At 32.5% G+C, this 22,019-nt stretch overlaps 1 protein-coding gene across 4 annotated transcripts in view; it reads right to left on the bottom strand.

Annotated features, from left to right (window-relative positions):
* LOC119837715 (protein pangolin, isoforms A/H/I/S) overlaps positions 1 to 22,019 on the bottom strand; it is a 124,706-nt gene that overhangs the window by 89,220 nt on the left and 13,467 nt on the right. For all 4 annotated transcript variants that reach the window (XM_038363451.1, XM_038363449.1, XM_038363450.1 and 1 more), the window contains exon 2: positions 15,668 to 16,056. In XM_038363451.1, the coding sequence (XP_038219379.1) occupies positions 15,668 to 15,835 (168 nt within the window). In that variant the 5' untranslated portion in view covers positions 15,836 to 16,056. The remainder of the gene's footprint in view (positions 1 to 15,667; positions 16,057 to 22,019) is intronic.

Below are 22,019 nucleotides of genomic sequence, written 5' to 3'. Positions count from 1 at the left end.
TCATTTAAAACTTATAGTTTGGTGGAGTTAAATGGGGTTTGAGTGCTTTTAAAGCCTTTCAAGGATTTAAAAAACGCTATACTTAAGTGGTGCTTTCAAGATATTTTGATTTTACTTTAAACAGATTGTATTGAAGTTTATGATTAGAATAACGCTTCAAGTTTTTATATAACGTTATGAAAAATAACAATTCAACAAATAACTTATGCACAAAATAGTCGTGTATCTAAATCAAATTTGACACTTTTAGTCTACAAAATTACAGAGAAATATATTTATATCCTTTTGTATATTCTTAACGCAATTCTAAACAATCTTAACATTTAAATTATTTAGTTATTATCTAAACATAAATGAATAATAATTATAACGTATTTCTATGTTTTCTTTTACAAATACGCATTAGGTATCGTACCTTGTACCAGGATAGCATAAACAATAGGTAATAGGTACAGTCAGTTGGGAAACCTGTGGACTCCCGAGCATTAACAATAGAGAAAAACAAACATAATAATCCGGACGTGTACAGTGCCGTACTTAAAGCGTTATACCTGTACCTATAAAACGAAAAAATATTCTTTATTACCTGGGACCATCCAATCAACACGATGGTACAAATATTTATATTAATGTCACACATTCAACTATAATTTGTTAATTATATAATACGAACGTAGAACGGATTTTGATGGTGTTTGGAAAATTATATACCAGGACCAACGTAAACTATGTAAATATGCACATTATACATATGTACATATATAATGTTTTTGTAAGCGGATTCGTCCGCGTGAAACAGCTGGTGTAAGATATCTGGATTAAAAATTACCTCTTATTGCACTAATATATTATATTACGCTTATATACACTAGCACAGCACAATATTAAAATACATCATTGCCAATTCCACGAATTTTCTCACACAAACCACAACGTAATATTGGCGCCTTTTATTTTTAAGTGTCAAGTCCGTCCCTGTGGGTAGGTACCTGTTCAAAAAGCTGAGTTCGTTAGGGTGCATGACTGGCAATCAGATAAAAGTTTACGAGGAATTGGGAATCTTGGGATATGGCAATAATAAACAATGTTTGTGTGTAATACGCAGGTTTAAATTATTTGTGGATAATTTACACATAATTTTTTGTACGAACACTTACAGACACCTGTGTCAAAATTATAAATAGTAATATTGATTCAAATTAAATTGTTTCAGTTGATAAGTGCCATAAATCATAGACAATCAACTGTAGTTTGATGAGTTTAACTATCATATAGAAAAGATACCTAACAATGCAACAATACCTAACTAAATAAAGTAAGTGAAGTCCCGTGTCCCCTAGTGGGGTATGGGGCAGATGATGTACATCCGTTTCACTGATCGATTTTCTTTAGGGACAAGTAGGTGATCAGCCTTCTGTGTCCTGCCAGACCGAGACATTTTTTTTTTGTGCGTCCCCACCGGGAATTGAACCCAGGACCCCTCGATTCTACGCTCACGCGTTAACCACTGTACCAAGGAGGCGGTCGCCTAACTAAATAGCCACATAAATATTTAAATACCTCAAACTTTAATTAATACACCTAACTATTGAATGTTTAAGTTAACTTTAACTCCCGATAATAAATCTACAAGTGCCGTATCTAAATCTTAAACTTCGTGACTCCTAAAGTACTTTAACTAATGATCGCGACTCGTATAATGAAAATACAATGTAATAATTTAATATGGGATGCAGCTTTATATAAGAGAGGTCAAGCTTAGAAACTATGAATACACGACTTGTTATTTGAGAAATTTTGGTAATATAAGGATATTTTTTATTTCATCCTAACGGGTATCGAACCCACGTCCCGCAGTTTTATCTTATAATCACGTCATATAAGTTATTCACATAGCTATAAATATCACAGCTTTTTCTAATATACCTACAGACTAACAAATACTGTAAAAAATAAAATACCTTCAAAGAAATTGTACTGCATATCGGTCACGATACTAAGTTAGAAGTGTAGCGTAATATTTGTTATAATTAATAGATAATATTTACTTATCGACCTGGAGGTCTAAACCCTAAGAGTTAACCCAGTACCGGTCCGCTAACACGGGAATGACACGATGGTAAGCAACGCATGCGCATGTACCGTGCGCAAAAAAACATCTCATGGAAATACCGTCGTAGTTTGTTCGAGTGATCTTGTTGGGTATTTTTAAATTCTAAAATTTAAGGTAATCCAACGACGTTTAACAATATTCTTCTTTTATCTCTTACTTTAAGAATCAAGTCTAACATATAATTACAATAAAAAGTATACTTTGATACATCTTACTGTAAATACCATAACTCTAACAAATCACTCCTTAATCATATCAAGCCAAGAAATCGATTTAAGAAATTCATGTTTTGCTGACGCTACCAAAAAACGCGTAAAGGGTATTTGTTCGGCTAGTGACGGCCAAACACGTGTGTGGCAACACGGTAGCTGAGCAAATAGTTGTGTTTACAGAAAGAATTCCTACTGTTTGGTGTTGGACCCTACCTGACGCGATCGTGAACACTGCTCCTATGATATCCTGGTACTTTGAAACGATTAACAGTGGGCTATTCCATTTTTGATGATAATGGTAGTGATTTGAGCGTCACGATTTTGGTTTTAAACGTTTAGAAGAAAAGCAGAAATATACGTGCATAGGTAACTGATTCTTGTAATTTTAATTATTGTGAAGCACACAATTTAGTACCATGTTTACAGGATACGGAAGAAACATCCAAACATCCAGGTATATCTACGATTTGTATGTCTTAAATCAGTAGGATATAAAGTTTATGGGTACTCAACAGGTTTCTGTGAGAAACCACTATTCTGGGTCATTGCTCCATATATAAATTGTTTTGTATATTAAATAATTATATTTATCAAGACTTGAGTACTTCAGAACATCCAAATTAATATACCTATAACAATCAGCAGTACTAACTTTAATAGGTACGAAGGGACCAACCAATAGAAATACAGTTTAACAAGTTTTCAAATTGGGACCATAAAGTAATTATGTCCTTCCCAACAGTGATACTGGGCCCATAATATGGGACAAGGCCAACATGTGTGGTCCATGAAATTCAGATATTTCAACTAATTGTCACTAGGTACGTTTAATTAAACACGTCAAACAAATTGCTTGTAAAATACGATGTGGATTACCCGTTCTAGAACAAAGAAATATATATCTTATTGCAATAGCGTAAGATTTTATTTAGTAAAACATTGACACGGTGATGTTCATACACGTATGAGAAATTACGTGATGGTGCGTTTTGGATGGATAAAAAAGGTTCTTGGGAAGTCGATGACTGGAAGAAAGTAGAAAATTATGTTTTTTTTATTATAGGAGATTTTTATCAATTAATTAAATCAAGCAAATGCTTTAATATTGTTGACAATGTCATAAAATGTTTATCAAATAAAAAAGAAGTTTATTAGAATTCACTACGATCTTCAAAACTTGTATACAAAAAATATACACAATATGAAAAGTTTTCAACGAAATGTATGCATGAGACCTCTAATATCCATATAAAAAACACAACCACAGAAAAAAAATAACATTACCATAAATCGTACATACAAAAAGGGAATTTATAAATGGCAACCCCACAAAGATGACCCACCCCATCTATTAGCGGTATTATCGGTGGATCACTAATCGCTCATTAACAAGTTCCGCCACACGCCCGGGGTTGCCACAATCCACGTGAATAAAAGTTCCAACAATTGCCAGTTGTAGCACGTTTCTAACGCTCGTTAGCGAATTTTACATTTATTGAGACGCATTTGAACTGGCAATTTTAAGGGTCTTTAATGCTGTGTTTTATTGTTGAAAAAATTTGGACGATTTCGTTTTAGATTTTAAAGGAACGAAGGGTGTCTTTTAGAGATAATAATTATAAAACTTTAGAAATATTATTTTGAAATATGATCCGGTGTAATTGTGATATTAAATATTAAATTTAGCTGGAATATTGCATAAATACATTTATTGCCTATAAATTATTGAACGTTTACTGCTACTAAGGAAACATTTTATGCTCGGACCGACACCCACTTAACCGTTTATGGTTCAATGTGAGGACGATTCAATATTTTCAGACAGATCATAATAAACATTATAAATGATGTAACACAATCCTCGATCAAATAAAGATAAATACAATTTAGAATTGAAGCCATTAAAGTTAATTCGTAACAAAATACAGGCAATGTTTTAAAATCAAGTTTAAACAATTAAAAATCGAACGTGCGTTCCATTTTCGAATTCTCCGCGACGATTGGCCGAACAGTGATTCTCGAAGTTGTAATGGGTAATATTATATGGAATGGGCTTTTTACAACTAAACCGATAGACGGCCAGAACTGGTTTCAATTCCTTTTATGTCCGTTTCATTTTATTGTGTTTTAGTTCGGCTTTAATTTCATATTATTATTTTACCGCACGTTTCTTCCACATTTATTTTTAAAGAGATTTAGTTTTCACAGTCGTAAAGTACCGAAGTAACGTTAAAGAACATGACTTGTCCTGTTTTTCTTTATTTCTTACGACTTATTCGTTCCTGCGCCGAGACATAGAAACAATAAGTCATAAAAGAAATTCACAGAAGAGTAATGAGTTTCCGAATGCAGTCTCCCGACCTAATGGAGTTGACTGAGGTCGACTAATAGAAAAAAACTATTATTTAAAAGCTATGGCAGTCCGCCGTAAAATTAAAAAGACAAATTATTGGACGTCTTCGTGGAAGTCAACCTTTGTTATCTCACAAGTGTTTTTCGAGAGTTCTGTTTATCTTTTCTCCTCTTCACTCGTTCGGAAAGGTGACTGCTTTCTCGTTTTGTCTTGTTAGCGCAGGGCGTACAGACAGGGCGTAACTGACGCTTCCAGCGTTACGTAATTCTGACACTTTTAGCATTCATAACAAGGTCTCTTATTGTGCGCGTGTTTTTTACGGTTGGCCGATGTGTATCTCTAAAGGTTGTAACTGTTGCTTCACGTAAGCCTGATATCGATTTATGGTGTACGGAATACGTGTTCATTTCGCTTAATTGGCGTTGGTTTGATAGCTCGTTCATTTTGACACGGCGAGATTCTTCTCCAACATTTATTGGTCATACGGTTCAAAGGATATCGGTTTGAATGTTGATAGGAGTAAAGTTTATAATTATTTGGACGTCCGTTGGAAATTATGAGGAGCATTAACATAATGATCGCATTTGACGGAGCAGGTGTTGTATATCGGTTTATTCTCGGTTTTTATGATAAAATCTCGTTAAAATACAAACTGGACAACTTATCTCTACATTGTTGGATTCGATATATTTATAATTTTGTTAGTTACGACACAAATAGTTAAACTTCTTTTACCAAAATACTTTTTGCATAGAGACTGTACAATATTATTTTAATTGAATTAAACCTTACTGGAACAACAACTTTACGAAATTAAATTAGTCAACATTCGCAAAACTTAGTTACAACTAAAAAGCCTAAATTTTTTGTTTGTACTGACGGTTAAAATAAATTATTTAAGTTTTCTACTATAAATAACTGTTACAAATATGATGCAACTTCATGTAAGATGACCGTCAATCATCATAGAATCTTTTAAACTGGCGATTACTTTAAATTATACGTTGCTCTTTATCTTCTCACAAATAGCCTCAATACATCATCGACGTAAGATTTCATAGAAATATGAATATTTCATCGAAGAACTCATTATTTAATTTTAGAAATTTTAATATGAAATAAGAATACGTAATGATCGCAGGTTAAAATTTTATGAGGCCCAGGTACATAGGTACGGTCGGTATAGGTAGGTCAGAACTAGTTTTAACAGGAGCATTTATTTAGTTATAACTTTTTCTGTCTAGGGAGAACGCGTAGTTTTTAACGGTTTTAAAAGCAATTTTTAATGGTTTATATTACAAAAGATAAATAATTAAAATTAAATAAAAAAATTACTTAAGGTAATTCAGAACTCACAAGAAGATTATTGTAAATTAATAAATTATTGAAATTGATGCAATAACATTACCATAACTGTAAAACGAATCGAAAGAAGCTTCAATTTTTTATCTTTAATTAGGTACTTGTGAATGTGAGTTTTGTTTTAAAAGAATCCATGTTTTGTTATCTTTAGTCGTTGGCGTTCGAACTTATCAGTTTTAAATTTAGAATTTCGAATTCAACGCATTCTAAATATAAATTAAAAGAAATATAGATATATTTCTTTAACGCATTGGCCATAATTCAGAAATGTACACAAATTAATTATACAGTATTCAACGTAACAAAAAATATTGCTTACATCTAGGGCGAGAAGTGACACGGTTGGTAAGATTACAAAAATATCCGGCCAAATTAAAAGATCCCTATATCGGTGGACGGTCTACGTCCACCGAGGTCGTGTGTACTGGTCAGCCCATTCCCTCAGAATGATATACTAAAACAAACAAAATGAGAGTGATAACATTTGTTCAAGAATGAGTCAGGACGGCCATGTTTGAAATGATTCCTTATTCGAAATTTAAAACACGTTTCGAATTATCGAATTACGCGGAGAATGCGTTTAACTTTACATTTTTCTTGTGTATGATTGGGTATTCATTAAATTATAGGCCTGTGTTACCAAGTTAGCATATTGTCGGCAAAATTTACCACTTTTCCCTATATTTATTTGAAGAATGAATATTATTTAGGTTTCGACAGATAATTATCTGTCAGATTATAATCTGTGTGTTTTGATGATCTTTCGTAAACTTTTCACGTGTTTGTATCTTCTAAAGCAAAATAATTAATGAAATAAAAAAAAAAACAAAATAAATATAAATTAACTGATGTTTTATAAAACTTAGCATTAACTGCCAATACAATAGTTATTGATTTATTAAATAATTAAAGTTTTACCAATAATCATTTACTCCTTTATGTTATAAAGTTACATCACTTTATTTGTTTAATAATTAGCGATGATTCAGATACTATAAATAAACGTAAATCATAATTTTATCCTAACAGCTTTATAGTTAGGGAGTAAATAAGTGCATTTGTCAATTACTTTTTTCACAGTATAAAATTATAGCTACACTAGGGGTCGGCCCTGGCGTCGCCCGTGATTAATAGATTGCTTGATAGCCTACCACTCAGAAATCACATACATATCCAAAGGCGAAATATTTTTTTAAATGGGTAGGGTAGTTCATGTGGTTGTTTAATTTTTCCTTTATAACGCGGGCGAGGCCGGGGGGACATAGTTGTTATAAAAAAATTTCTGCACGCATTTAAAATTCATTAGGCAGGTACTTATAACAACCAATTTTTTCTAAGATATTTTTATCAATAGAATCGAATTTCCTTCAATAACTACTTACATAATAAAGTTAACCTCACCATAACTGGAGATATAAACTAACTGTATCACCAAGATTCAGAACCTACGTTTGGAGTTCAAACAAAGCGATACCACAGGTATTTATGTAACATTAAGTTAAGGGACAGATAGTTACCGCTAATATTTAAAGAATTTAACTCGGATGCACCGTGATAAGTGTCTGTTTGTTGTGATAAACCCGTTCGTTGTCTATATCTTTTGGGTTGGATTCAAATTTTAAAGATAAGTAACAAGTTTATTAGGTTGCGTAGATTCTGATTAAATTATCTCAGTACAATACGAAGAGTCTAAAAACAGCACCAGTACCAACTTATAAGAAATAATTACTGTATATATTCACTAATTTCGTATTTTATACACAAAAAAGCTTCCGTAAATAAGCTTTCCGACTAAATGGTCATAAATAGTGACGGACTATAAAATGTGTCCCAAATAACTCATCATTTGGAAAAACTCCCCGTTGGCTGCGCATGGGCACAGCAATTAAACGCACCGAAATAGATCGTAATTGTGGAGAACGATTCGTGTAGCGACATCCTGCGCATCATGGTAGCCTGGTACATTTGGAGACTGTTTGTAAATTATGCATGAATTATTGACTTAATTAAAATAATAATTATGAATGCACTAAATGCAATAAAACAGAATAATTTCAAAAGAAAATTCGTTATATCCAAGTCTAGGTATATAAATATAATTTAGTAAAACAGAATTGAAATCTATCACATATCTAAGCACTAGCTGCGCCCCGCGGTTTTACCCGCGTAAATCCGTATCCCGTAGAATATCGGGATAAAAAGTTACCTATATGTTATTCCAGTTCTTCAGCTATCTACGTACCACATTTCATTGCAATCGGTTCAGTGCGTGAAAGAGCAACAAACACACACACACACCCTTACAAACTTTCGCATTTATAATATTAGTAGGGAGTAGGATAGTAGGACAAAACAATAACATCTTAACATACCCAAAAGATGTAAATTGAAGATACGTTTTTAACCGACCTTAAATAAAAAGCAAAATTTTAATTTTCTATAATCAATTTATCAAAATCAGATCTGGAATTTCCGAGATGACCGAACATTAAAACCTAATGTTCGTTAAAACGTAATTCACTTCATGAAATAATACATTTCGATCGTACAATCAGCTATCGATTTTACAATCAGAAATCAAACTCCACTATAAATAAACTGTTCTAATTTTATTATCTATTTAACTCGTAATTATCCGATTAACGATATTTTGATGTCTTTCTAGCAAAATTAACAACGTGAGGAATGTAATCGAACTTTTATGTGATTCGAGCGATAAAACCGAAAGTATTATACCTATTCTTAATGAAAAGCTAAGTTTTAGTGTGATTATAATTATTCTAGAATCGCCGAAATGGCAATGAGTAGGCTATTCAAATATATAATTACATAATAAACATGCGAATTGTTATCCCACCTGTACAATGTAAATGGGGAAGTAACCCAGATAGGGTTCTTCTTCACGCGTTAACCAATAAACCTACGAACATTTGGCATAAAGATAGTTTGTGGAATAAGAAACGACATAGGATGGTAATTTTATACCAGTAATCCCACGGAAACAGAAACTATACGGGTTTTCCTTTGACTACTATTAGATAACCTGCATCATATAAATTTATTGTAGGTACAAAATAATCAATTAAATAATAACTTCACATTAAAGGAATTCCAAATATTCAATGTCATATAAAATAAAAACAACGCTTCCTTCAATCAATCTATTTTTAAAAATCGAACACATGATTTCACGTAACGTCTTTTAGAGAACAATAAAGTTTACAGCGTACGTTTACGAGGCAGTAAGCTAAAAATGCACAGATTAAAAAAGATTTATATAAAGCTATGCATACACTGCATCAGGGGTTGATTTATCGGACAGTTTGATTTGCTGGCCGTCGATAACTATTCCAACGCTTTGAAGAATTAAAAAAAAAAAGTCTTGTTTGTATTTGGCGCCATTTAATGGTACGTGTGGAATCACATCCGCGTTTCTTGTGGATTTCATTCATGTTTTACTTTTTAAAGATTGAATGACGCGGAATTTTTAAGCAAATACAATATGTTTGTGTTCGAAAAAACACAGCGTATTTATTTATTGTGGTTACACGGTATTAAAAGGTAAGCTTATGATAATCAGTTCGCTCAATCATAATAATTAATAACTCAGTGAGTCAGGTTACATTTAATTAATTTGCAAAACCATTTCAAGTTTCATTGTCGTTTATACGACGGTTATTATAACGAAAGTATACGTATACAAATGTAGGTACTAGATATTATGTGATAATAAAAATGTAATTTTTTCGTTATTCCATTGCAATACAATGTATTTTCATTTTTAATCAACCTCCTTAAAGGCCGAATTTCTATGTTCTACCGTATATTTACCTATATACAAAAACCTATATACAATTTAAATGTATTTTTTTTTCACCTGGTAATATAAATTTCCTAAATATTTTTTTTCAATTCTTAAACGCAAACACAAGTAATCAAATAAATGTTCTTTCATACTTTTTATTCTATAAAAACATACATCCATACGAGCATTTACAATAATTCGCTCACATACACACATACGTGATACGTCACACGCATGCGCAGATGTTCTGTCATACTTGTGTACACGTTGATAAGCGATAAGCTATCAGCAACAGCTAGGACATTATTGATTCACTGATAACAGCACCGTGTACGTAGAACTGATTTTTAGTTAAATGTGAGGTTTAATTGGTTCACAAACTACTGGTTAATACAAAATAAATGGGTTAATAGGTTCGATGTTTGGCGACGATTGCATTGGATTCAATGAATTCATTCTTGCGAGAAAACTTTAAAATTTAACTGCGCTAGAGTAATTGTATTAAATTCTGTAGTGTATATATAGCTGTTCGCCCTAGCTTCTTTTTTTTCGGGGTACAAAGTATCCTATAGCGCTCGGGAATAATGTAGCTTTCTTTTGGTGAAAGAAATTACAAAATCGGACCAGTAGTTTCGGAGTCTTTACCATACAAACAAACAAAAAAGCTTTTCCATAGCATATTAATATAGATTTTAATAAAATATACAAAGCCGGATGTGATATGGTCCGCTAAGGGTCTGACTTTGTCAGTATGGCGTCGCAAAATTTTATGATATATCTTAAACAAATTAATTACATTTTCATTTAGTGTGTTTTCTTTCTTAAAATCTTTTTTCTATTAAATCTAGCAAAGATTTCCTAGCCATAGCACTATAAACTGAATTTTAACTGAATTAAAATTCTGAATATAAACCACGAGTAATCATAAATGAATCAGTATTAAATTGGATGTAATTACCTTGAAGTGGCAATCTTATCGCGATCATGTTATAAAATATACGAGTATTGAATCCTCAATAAATGTAGATCTAAGTGTTTTGCATGATACGTAATTTAAATCGATTATGAAGGAAAAGGTGCTTGTTAGTGCGTTATATACTACGCAATAAATATGCAAATAAAATAAACAACGATTTGAAACAACTTTAGATCAATTATTGAATTGCACCACCACCTTACTTTTTATCCTCTCTTCCAGGTTGTCTGGGAGAGATCGCTTATAGTGATAAGACCGCCCTCTGTACATTTTAAGTCAACTATTGTCATTTACAATTGTAGTTTTTATGATGTACAATAAAGAATTTTTCATTTCATTCAAATATAAAATAAAAAATGCTTTTACTTTCAGTAACGATATTGGAATTTAATTTTTAGTTTTATATCATTGAATTGCTTTAAAAATGAGAAATTTTGAAAGAATAGAAAAAATTTGATCACGAGGCGGGATTCGAACCCGCGTTTTTTACCAAACTATATTGGAGTTGTTGTCTTAGTACAATAACACAGAAAGTTGGTGATTTTTAATAAAAATATAAACCAGTGAAACGGATGTTTACCTTTAATTAGCTTCACCTGTATGTTTGTATGAGACAATTTAGTTGATTCCATAAATAAAGCGTATTTGTTAGTTTATTAATGTATTTAGAATTATAGATTTTAATGTCTATAAGCTAAATTATTTTAAATACATTTGGATATATTACTTTAATTTAGAAATACAATGACACTCATAAAAGTTATAATACCTAATTATTGAGGTCACACCTGATGCATATTTGAAACTAAGAATCAGCTTATAATCAATTCTAAAAAGTCTGACTTGTGAGTGGGGAACTGTCACTCATACATATAATTTTGATTACTCATTGCATTATTACATTTAATATGTTTATCATTTCCTTTGCTTTATTGCATAATATCCGATAGCAACACTATCTTCTAATGTAAATAATAGCTATAGCGACTATTAGTATGTGGGATTATTGAGAAATAGAAGTGTAAACATACGAACTGAAATTGTTCTAAACTACATTCATTTATACGTGTGTTTTCAAATTAAAGTTATATTTTCTCCATATAAACATCACTAATTCCGTATCATCCTAGCATTCAATTTATTAAAGTCAAATAACTGCGTATTATATCTCCTAATACATGTCTTAGCTCTTCCATCTTTCAACTATACCTATAGCTTTTATTCCAGAAGCTTCTATCACACATAGTACACGCGATACATAATCCATTGCATCACCTGTAGGTGCTAGCACTATATTAAACGTGCAATTAAATATTCAAATTTAAACCATGCCAGGCCACAACAAGCGCAACTATAAACAAATGACTGGGCACAAATGAATTTAACTCGCATAGCTAATGCATTCGTGAAGGTGGCTCGTGGAATTAGTTGGCTGGAGGAGGCATGCCTTTACATAAAAATTCATTTGTGTGAAGCAGTTTATAGAGTGGTACGGAATGACGGAAGCCAATTTGGGCTTGTTTAGATCATCATCCACGTGATCCATGTTTCTGGCAATACTTTAAATAAATGCGCTTTTAATGCAATAAAAACGCATATATTTTTAGCTGTGAGATTCAGACCTAGTTCCATCGACAACGTATTGTCACTCGCGTGACAATTCCACGTATTATCCAGTGCATTTAGGTCTCAAATTAAACCTAGGCCAGGCGTCCTACGTCAAGCACTGTATACATAGTTAATTAGCTATGTGTCGTGATCCCACGCGTCGCCAAATAAGGCATGTGAAATTAATAACTGATCATTTTCACAGACCTTCACGGTTTGAACTTTATTGTTATGATAATTTGTACAAGCCTCGTACAAATTGCATGGTTGCTTGGTCCGAGATATTCTTGAAATATGAGGAAGAAAGGATTGGAGAAATGATATACTATAGATATTATATAAGGGAATTATGATTTAATTTCTACCGATAGGTTCAAACTCTTCTTAAAAAACATTAAAACTGCTATTTCTTCTCGATTTATAATAGTAATTGTGATAGTACGTATTAATATTAATCGATATTAAAATCATCAATAATAAAGTCGTGTCACAGAGCAAATAAATAACAGTACCCGAGACGAACGGAAGCGGATGGCACCGCACAAGAGATCGTTGTTCGCTAAATTTAGACGCCGTTGCGCTTGCGCACATGTATTGGAAGCGTCTTTTTATTCCTTCTAACTGTACCCAGAAACTTAATGTTTACTTGAAGGTATTTATACTTACAATTTGACCAGTTTAATACCACATATTTTGACACAAATTAGAGTGGTAGTGGATTTTTTATGTCCCTCTTATTTACCAAACTAAGTAGGTATATATTCAAATGATTTCTAACTACAATTAGCTGATTTACGGCCGTTTGATGAGGAAACAAAAAAAAAAACACTATCAACAGAGCCATACAAAAACTGGTCACCATTCAAATTAGTTAGAGCAGCCTACGGAACCTGCCCGGACTGGTTTGTTCGCGCTTGGCGGGTTTTTATCACCACATTTTGCATCAGCCCATTTATAATGACGATTACATGAAAAAGGGGTGTTTCAGCTCCTTAGATTTATGACACATGAAGAATATCGCATACAACGTACAATACGCTGGAAATAAAAAAGCATTAAGGCCTAGTGGGTAGGTACAGTAATGTTGTGACAACATATCGAGATGGCAATAACGTTCGGCCAATTAGTTTTTTCAGCGTGTTATTATTTTAATAATAATTACATTAATTGCCGTCGTGTGACGAACGTGTAGATATTATTAAGTGTTTAACACGAAATCTTATTGAGTTAGCTGCGCTTATTATATTTTAACAAATAATACATCAACGAGTGTAATCGAAGCATTATTTAGGTCAATATCCTTGCAATTGAAATAACCAGTCTAAAAAATAATTACGTATGAAAGGGAACAAAATGGGCCAAGCCCTACTGTAGAAAGATAAAAAAATAACTATAAAAACACATCCAAAAATCAAACGCCCGTAAACCCCTGACACAATCCAATTCACAAAATCGTAATCTAAAAGAAATCGAAACTCAGTAAATTGTACTCACAAAGAGCATTGTAATAGCATCACGTACGATAATCGATGCTATTATGACATACAAAGCAGAATTGCACCTAAATATAATCCAATATTTATACGATCCGTGACTGTAATGCGTCTGGATTCATGTGCACCTTCCGTCCTTGTCTTGCATCCAGGGTTCGTACGAATAAAAAGTATGGAGCAAGTAACTGTTCGATTCTCCTAAATGTTTGCACTCACCTACGGGCCACAGGTAACAAAGCCGTGGGAGTCCATCTAATAATACCTCCACGCAGGTAGACATACTATGGGATAATAGAGTTTTCGGAACGAGCAACAATGAGTCGGTAATTTATGTTGAATTTTTAGGAAATGTAGGTAGGTACCTGTTATTTTTTTCCATGTTTTGGGTGAAGTTCGCTCCGGTCCGTGCGGTTGATTTGTTTGTTTTCACGCACAATTTGCGATTACAATGATTTGTGTGTCCGTGTAACGAGATCATATCTGTGTTAGTCCTAATTGAGCGGTTTTTGAAATAGTCGCGATGTATATCTCTTGGATGCGAGTTCAACAACCGAGACTCATGAATATTAAGTGCGTATAAAAATTCGTTGCAGTCATAAACGGTGTTTTATCAAAATTCTCGACGTGAAATGACCATTGGGAGCCGTGTTCTACGCTAATTAATGGCTGTGGGCTCATTTAATAGAAAATAAATAGATAATTATAGAGGCGGTAATGGTTAGCTTGCTGATTTTATTAGAATCTCAGGGGCAAAATTGCTTTAATCTAACAATGAACTACTGTTGCATCCAATTGCCTCTTTCAACTACTGACGTATACAAACCTACAATGCATAGGTTTGTTGACGGGATTTTCACAAGTGCACAAATAAATATGCACCATTCAGGATGTCGAATGCACATCAATATATTGTATACGTATTGTGCCTTATACGTAGAATCTGTCAATAGTTCCTACCTGGTTTTGACACCTGCTGAGGTTGCACTACAAACCACGAACGTCTAAATATGAACACGCAATTTTAGCGCTTAATTCTTAAAGCTAACGGATAAATTTGGCTAACGATATATTAAGTTTTGTGTGGTGATGTTTAGCGCCGCGTGACGCATTTTAAGTATAGGTTTGAGAACTGATTCATAATTAAAATAGACGTTTAGTGTGGCTTCATGTTTATTGTCAGGAAACGCGGACCACCTACAATTTAACATTTTTTTACATACAAATATTTATAGAAGTAATTGTATAAAACTAGATTACACAATTAAAAAAACAATTTGCATACATGAACACGGAATTAGTTTGAATGGGAATAATGAACTCTAGACCATTTAACATATTTTATTAGTACAATGATTTTTCTTCATTAAACATAGCGTAGTCATGTTGCAAGTCGAAAGTCCATGTATGAGTAGGTATTACATATGAAGTATTCTCGTTGAACCGAGTGGTTTTGCTTTCACACCCATAAATCATGTATTTTATCAAACGATCAATATTCACAATGTATGACACTTGTTGGGATCATACATATATTTTGACCATAAAACACTTAATGTGTGTCTAATTTTGGCATGAATGAAGCTCTATAGATGCTGCTCTGAGCTCTTTTCTTACAAGATCTAGTCGTAACCTGGAGAGAGGAGTTGTAATCCTATAAGGCATATACCATAGTATATATGCCCAATAGAGACCAGGGCGTAATAATTTAAGTATGATAAAATAAATATCATTCCCAGACCACATACCTCACTTTCAGTCCAATCGATCAGACTAGACTTCTCCTCTAGCAAGTTCTCCGAGCTCCTCTTCTCGTCCTCTCCGTCTCCCTCGTCCTTGAAGACCTTAACTTCATCCGTGGAGCCCAGGTCGTCGCCGCCCGAGCTCGCAGCAGAACTCGAGTGCGCATGCGGCATTTTCAAGATCCCAACCCAACTCCCATTATCCCATCCTTTCACAACACACACTATCTGTCATCCATGACCGGTTAATACATTTTCCGTTTTGGTCCTTCGAGCCGGGTTGCTATGCACATCGGTCGTTAATGTCACTTACACTGATACTAGCGTTTGTTAGATCACAGATGAGTTGTCAGGTTGAGCTTAAATTGTTACTTCGCGTATCTTTCGAATTGTATCTGAAACAAAAGTTGTTGAAATTAAATTTCTTAAAATACAAAAAGTTCTTGGTCACATCAAGGCTTTTAAATTTGGGCATCTTGGACACAATAAGAGAATAAAATAAAGGTACTTAATGACCTAGTAATTACGACAAACATATTATTAAAGTTGTACAGGCACCTATCTTATCCTTAACCTTACGATAAGACTGAACCGAAAGCTATATTTAACGTTTCGCCACAAGCATTGTAGCATATTTTAGGTCAAGTGGCCTGTCAAGTATCGTTCAAGTCCCTTGGCCCGTAGCCAAGCGCTCAGAAACCCTTAGGAGAAATAAAATAACATATTGACAGTGAATAATTTATGTAAACATTAGTGGGACGAGTTACGAGGAAGTAAGTTTTCGTGTTTCATAATATGTATAGAGCTGTTTTGTAAAGTTTAAGATGAATTTTATGGAAGTGTAGCTAGGCCACATATTATTATAGATGATTATGATTCATTTTATCACGCTTTTTATTGGCAGTTTCATAATTTTCATTCTTTAAAGATTATTGAAAAAACTTATTTTATAAGTAGGTACTAATCAAAATGCACAAATACACAAGTAAATCTTAAAAACAAAGAATTTTGTTCCTTGACACCTTATCCAGCTCAGGAAATAATAAATGGTGTTACATATTAAACCATAGATTAAAAGCCAGTTTATGATACACGTATCTTGGGCGCGTTGATATGCGCGCGCGCATTGCATTCAATATGCATATTGTTTTGAGAGAATATGACGCCTGTTCTAAGCTATGCATGTCAATGTGATGCCAGGCCTTCCTGCTAAGCCTACATTTCGTCACGAGAAATTCGTAGCTAGCCTATTATACAAACATGAATTTAAACGAACTGAAAAAGCAATTCTATGAATATAGTAATACAGTTACATTTCTTCATTCAATCAAAGAAATGGTTAAAAACGTTGGCAGTTTGTTAATTGTTATATTAGAATTCGCACATTTTTACTGATAAAAATTGTGTGTGCAGGGCTCTGCTTGCAGTAACAGACGAACATGAACATCAATTAAGTATATTTAATAACTTTCACCTGTCCTCACTTAGGTAACATATCCAATATTGTAGCAATAGCATAGAAGTATAAGACTACACGATACTGCCTTGTATTGACGAGTACACACGAAACCACTGGTTAGAGCCTATATAATAAAAAAGTTGTTCTATGTTATAGCGGTAACTGAGATGGTGGTTCGCCTGTTGGTAAGCGATCATCACCACTGAACAACATATGCAGAGGTAAGACCGTATGTAATGGTTCTTATGTGCTAAAAAATATTATATTTGATAGTACGAGTAATTAAAAACTTTATAGTGTATATATTTAAAGGGGTTACAGATTAGGTGGAATTATTCCCGTTAAGGACGCCCTAAAGTATACGCATATTTTACATCCTTCCACGGGACTATTAGCACTGTAATATTTACTTAAAACACATGAAGTTAGAGATCAAAATTCGTTGCTTACTCGAATGGAGTGTATCTGCAGACGAAAAGATATAAAATATAAAAAAATATATTGTTAGCTCCAAAACATTTTGAGTATTACTTATAATCATTTAATTTAAAGAATTCTCACAATGAACGTAGTGGTCTCATGGGAATAATGGGTTATAAAGTTTTATATTTCCATCCTACACAGAGCTTTTCATGAATTAATTGTATTATCCTGTACAAGATTTGTTTGTGATGAACCATTATTAAACTCAGTACAAATTCATTTCTTTTGAGATAAATTTCATGGATGAAATACAATTTTATCCCTCGCCCAGTTAATGACGAATCTTTTACTTTTATTATTGTATATATACGAAAGGATACATCATTATATATGAATATTTAATACCAATTTTAACTTATTATTATTTTTCAACTTATTGCGATTACCACATTATCAGGGGACTTCTTTCATTACTGAATGAAGTCAACATAATGATCCAATAACAAGGCTTAATGACCGTGAATATTATAAAACCGAGGCTTTTTCCACATAAAAATTATTTCACAGCGTAATTTCATTATATTATTGTTATAATTGCTTTAATTTTAATATAATACGTGTTTGTTTTACCGTTGTGTGGAAGTTTATAATCCAAAAAAAAACTTGATATTTTGCGTCATTTATTTTTTAAGATCAACGGATAAGAAATTTGAAATAAAATAAATGTAAAAAATGTTCTGGCATAACAACAAATCTAGGCAATAAAACTATACATAAATAGGATACGATATATTAAATCTATTGTCCAAAAATACATAACATCTATATAATAAAAATTTCTACATTCTACAACTTTTATACACATATGATTAAAATGGCATCTTGTATAGTCCAAAGACATCTAACAGTCGAGTACCATATACATTAGCCAGGCATATAAATGGCATAATGACGTATGTAGATGGGGGACTAGGTGTGAATATTGAATCGTTCACGCCATATATCATTATAGTTTGTTCGTTGCTACATATATTTACTGATATAATATAGGTTGTGCAATGCGCTAGGATGTTCTATTATGTTTAGAGATAGATAAATGTTTTAATGGCACTTCTACCAGTAAGATACAAATTAGATCGCTATTTCTTGCAATATAGTATATAATATGTAAATAGTACTTAATAAAACAGTAGATGTATATTCCAAAAAAAGTTTAAAGGCTTCAACATATCCTTAACTAAGTTTAATAGTATTTAAAGCGATTATTTCATACCTAATTAGCTATTATTATACTTTATAATTCATATTTAAACAAAAATAAAATATATTAAATATCAAGCTATTAAAAACCCCCTAGCTTACATTACCTAGTTTTTGTTGAGACCACACTCTGTCACATATAAAATGTACATCCATCGTATAAATATGTAACATACAGTTTTTTCTAGCTTATAATTACCTTCAGAAGCCTGAAGATACTCAATAATAAATGAAATATTGTCACATATTCCTCAAGTTTGACCAACCCATAGACAAAACCTGAATGGAGTAAGTATAAACAAAAGTCCAAAGACAAGTATTTCTATTAAACACACTTCGAACACAGGCCGTAAAGGGTCCCATTGTAATGGGATAGCCAAGGTATCATTTTATGTGCTATTTTACGACGCCATGTGAAACCGTGTTATAGCGTTGTTTATTGAAATTTACAAATGGATGGGTACAAATCGTAAATATTCGTTTCTGTATGAGCAGTAGGTGGTATCTGAGAGCTGGTGATTGTTTTATACAAACCATCCAGACTCGAAATGCAATTAAGGTAAGCCCTGAAAACCATTTCGAATGACGGTCTCGAAGTGTCTGAAATTTACATAAAGGACATTTTAATTTGAAGGTATAATACCTTAGAGTCTAAGGTATTATCTAAGGCTTAGACATATAAGCCAACCAGATGAAATTATCTAGATAAAAAGTTGTCAATATGTTATTCCAGTTGTCCAGCTGTGTACGAACTAGATTTCATTGCAATCGGTTAAGCAGTTTTTGCGTGAAAGAGCAACAAACACACACACATCCTTACAAACTTTCGCATTTATAATATTTTAGTATAGTAATATGAATACGAATAATTCAAATAAATAATGCGGAATATGACTTCATTCTCTGGAGGATATTTTTATATGTAAGGAGGTAATTACAAATAAATATAACAATGCATAATCAATGAAATTATTTTAAAAGTTGAAATCAAAATGATACCAAATCAAAGAAAATACAGCTTACCAACACTACAAACCTGTGAAATGTCTAAGTGTGAGTACTTATAGTATACGAAACTATAGAGTTATGAACATTGATTTCATTATAGAAAGCACTACCTCTAATTAATACGCTTAATCCTTATTATAATGGTACAAGACCTAAGACCTAACGCATGTAATAAGGATGATTATCATTAATAGATGTATATTGTAATTACCTACAGGAGTAATTTCAAAAGGAAAATCGTAGGAAATGATAAAAGTTTCATGTAGAAATTAAGTATCTATCAATGATAATTTAATCAATAAGGTTTGTTAAGCGAAAAGATTGTTTAAACAAATTTTAAATACAAAAAAATTTAAAACAAGTTTTTAATGTAATTCATTTGCCCATACAAATTAGGTAAATTAAAGTGTATGAAATAAAACCTCACAAAGTACATGAAAAATTCGCAAGTGTGTTTGTTTGTCGTCATTCACGATGCAGTGGAGTGGTTTTATATTATCTAGAGATAATTCTGGTAGATCCTTAAACCGAGTTTGTTTCTGTGGTTGAACGCGTTAATCTCAGGAACTACTGGTTTGAACTGGAAAAATCCTCAAAAAAAATTCGCACATAATTTTCTTCACATCTATGCAACTTTCTCATACTTCATAAATAACATATAACTAGCAACGCAGTGCCTTGGCATTTTTTAAATAAATCGTGGAATTACAAGAATTAATTGACCCAACAACAGTCGAGTATCATGTTGTAAAATAAAAATATACGCTCCGTTTATTTTTATGGGAATGGGTGTGATTTTTTATAAATATATGTTGTATAAATATTTCCCTTGTAGTTATTAGTCAGTTCTGTGGTGTGTAACGCAACCAACTTGTTTCAAACGAGATATTTATATTATACTGCTTTATTATTAAGAAAAAATCTCTTAAACGTACCTCTCCATCTATTCATCCATCCATCTGTAATATAAATAATTTAATTTGAGGATTACTAAAACAATAACGATGGAGTTTTGGGTGGCTTCATATTATACTAAAGTGTTGCTATGATAATTAATTGGCGGATTGGAATCGCTTACCTATTTATATTAATGATTTGTCTAGTCTGTGAACTTTATTTCTACCCCAATTTCATCTTTGCAATTTTATTATTGAGTCAAGAATTAGAAGCATTTCAATCGGCCAGTATTGCCATGAGCGGACGTAGGTTATTCGCATTAAAATATACCCATCCAAGTAAATTATGTCTTATTGCTGTAACATTCCCGCGTTATAAAATTTAAACGCATGTGGCTCGTTAATTTACATTATCAATGGCTGTCAGGAGGCTTCAATTTAAACAGACACTACACCTGTTTCTATTTACAATTTTATAGCTACTAAACGTAACAAAGAAACAGATTTGTCTCCCGCTTTACATTGTAACGGCAGACGCGTCCGTCCCGCGCGGTTGTTAACATGCAAATGAACTAAAAGTGCCACAGATTATACAAGTTTTATTAAGCTGCATTTCCACTTCGATACTTAATCACGCATTTAGTTCTATATTACATATTATTATCATTATATATTGTTTACATTATCATATTTAAATTAACACGTAAAGAACAAAATATAATTACAAAAATAATAAAACAAGTGATTAAAAAAGTACACAGTCCAGTGATAAGAATTGTTACTGTCATGTACCTATTGCTCGAGTTCTTTACTTTAAAGAGTGAATTGTCACACTTCGATAGTCAAAAATAAGTACTTAATGGAGACACTTCGATAGCCGCTAACCGGGGCATTAAACGGATTTTACACTAAATTACTATTATATTTCAATGTATACTTTGCAACGTTTCATTACTTACTTAATTTAGAAACAAAAAAACACATAAGTATTATATTTACATCTAACGCGCACTTTCCTAAATAATAATGTTTCAAAACCCTACAACTAATATTTTTATTATGCAGTTTCATTCTATTATTAGATACTTTACCTCCATGAACAAAAATATACGAATACTAAAAATAGCGTACTTAAAAACTATCACGAAACACGTTCCAATCGAGTATAGCCATGAGAACTCATAGTTACGATAATCTCAAACTACCCACATGTGCCACAGCCATCTAGTCTTTTTGCATAATTATCTCAATTGCTTGCGACGTTTCTATAATTGAATTTTCTGTAATGTGCTTCAAGTGTTCTCTGTAGTTA

Source organism: Zerene cesonia, chromosome 28 (assembly GCF_012273895.1).
Source record: "Zerene cesonia ecotype Mississippi chromosome 28, Zerene_cesonia_1.1, whole genome shotgun sequence".
In the NCBI taxonomy this organism is placed as follows: Eukaryota; Metazoa; Arthropoda; class Insecta; order Lepidoptera; family Pieridae; genus Zerene; species Zerene cesonia.
This window is presented reverse-complemented; position numbering and strand designations above follow the sequence as displayed.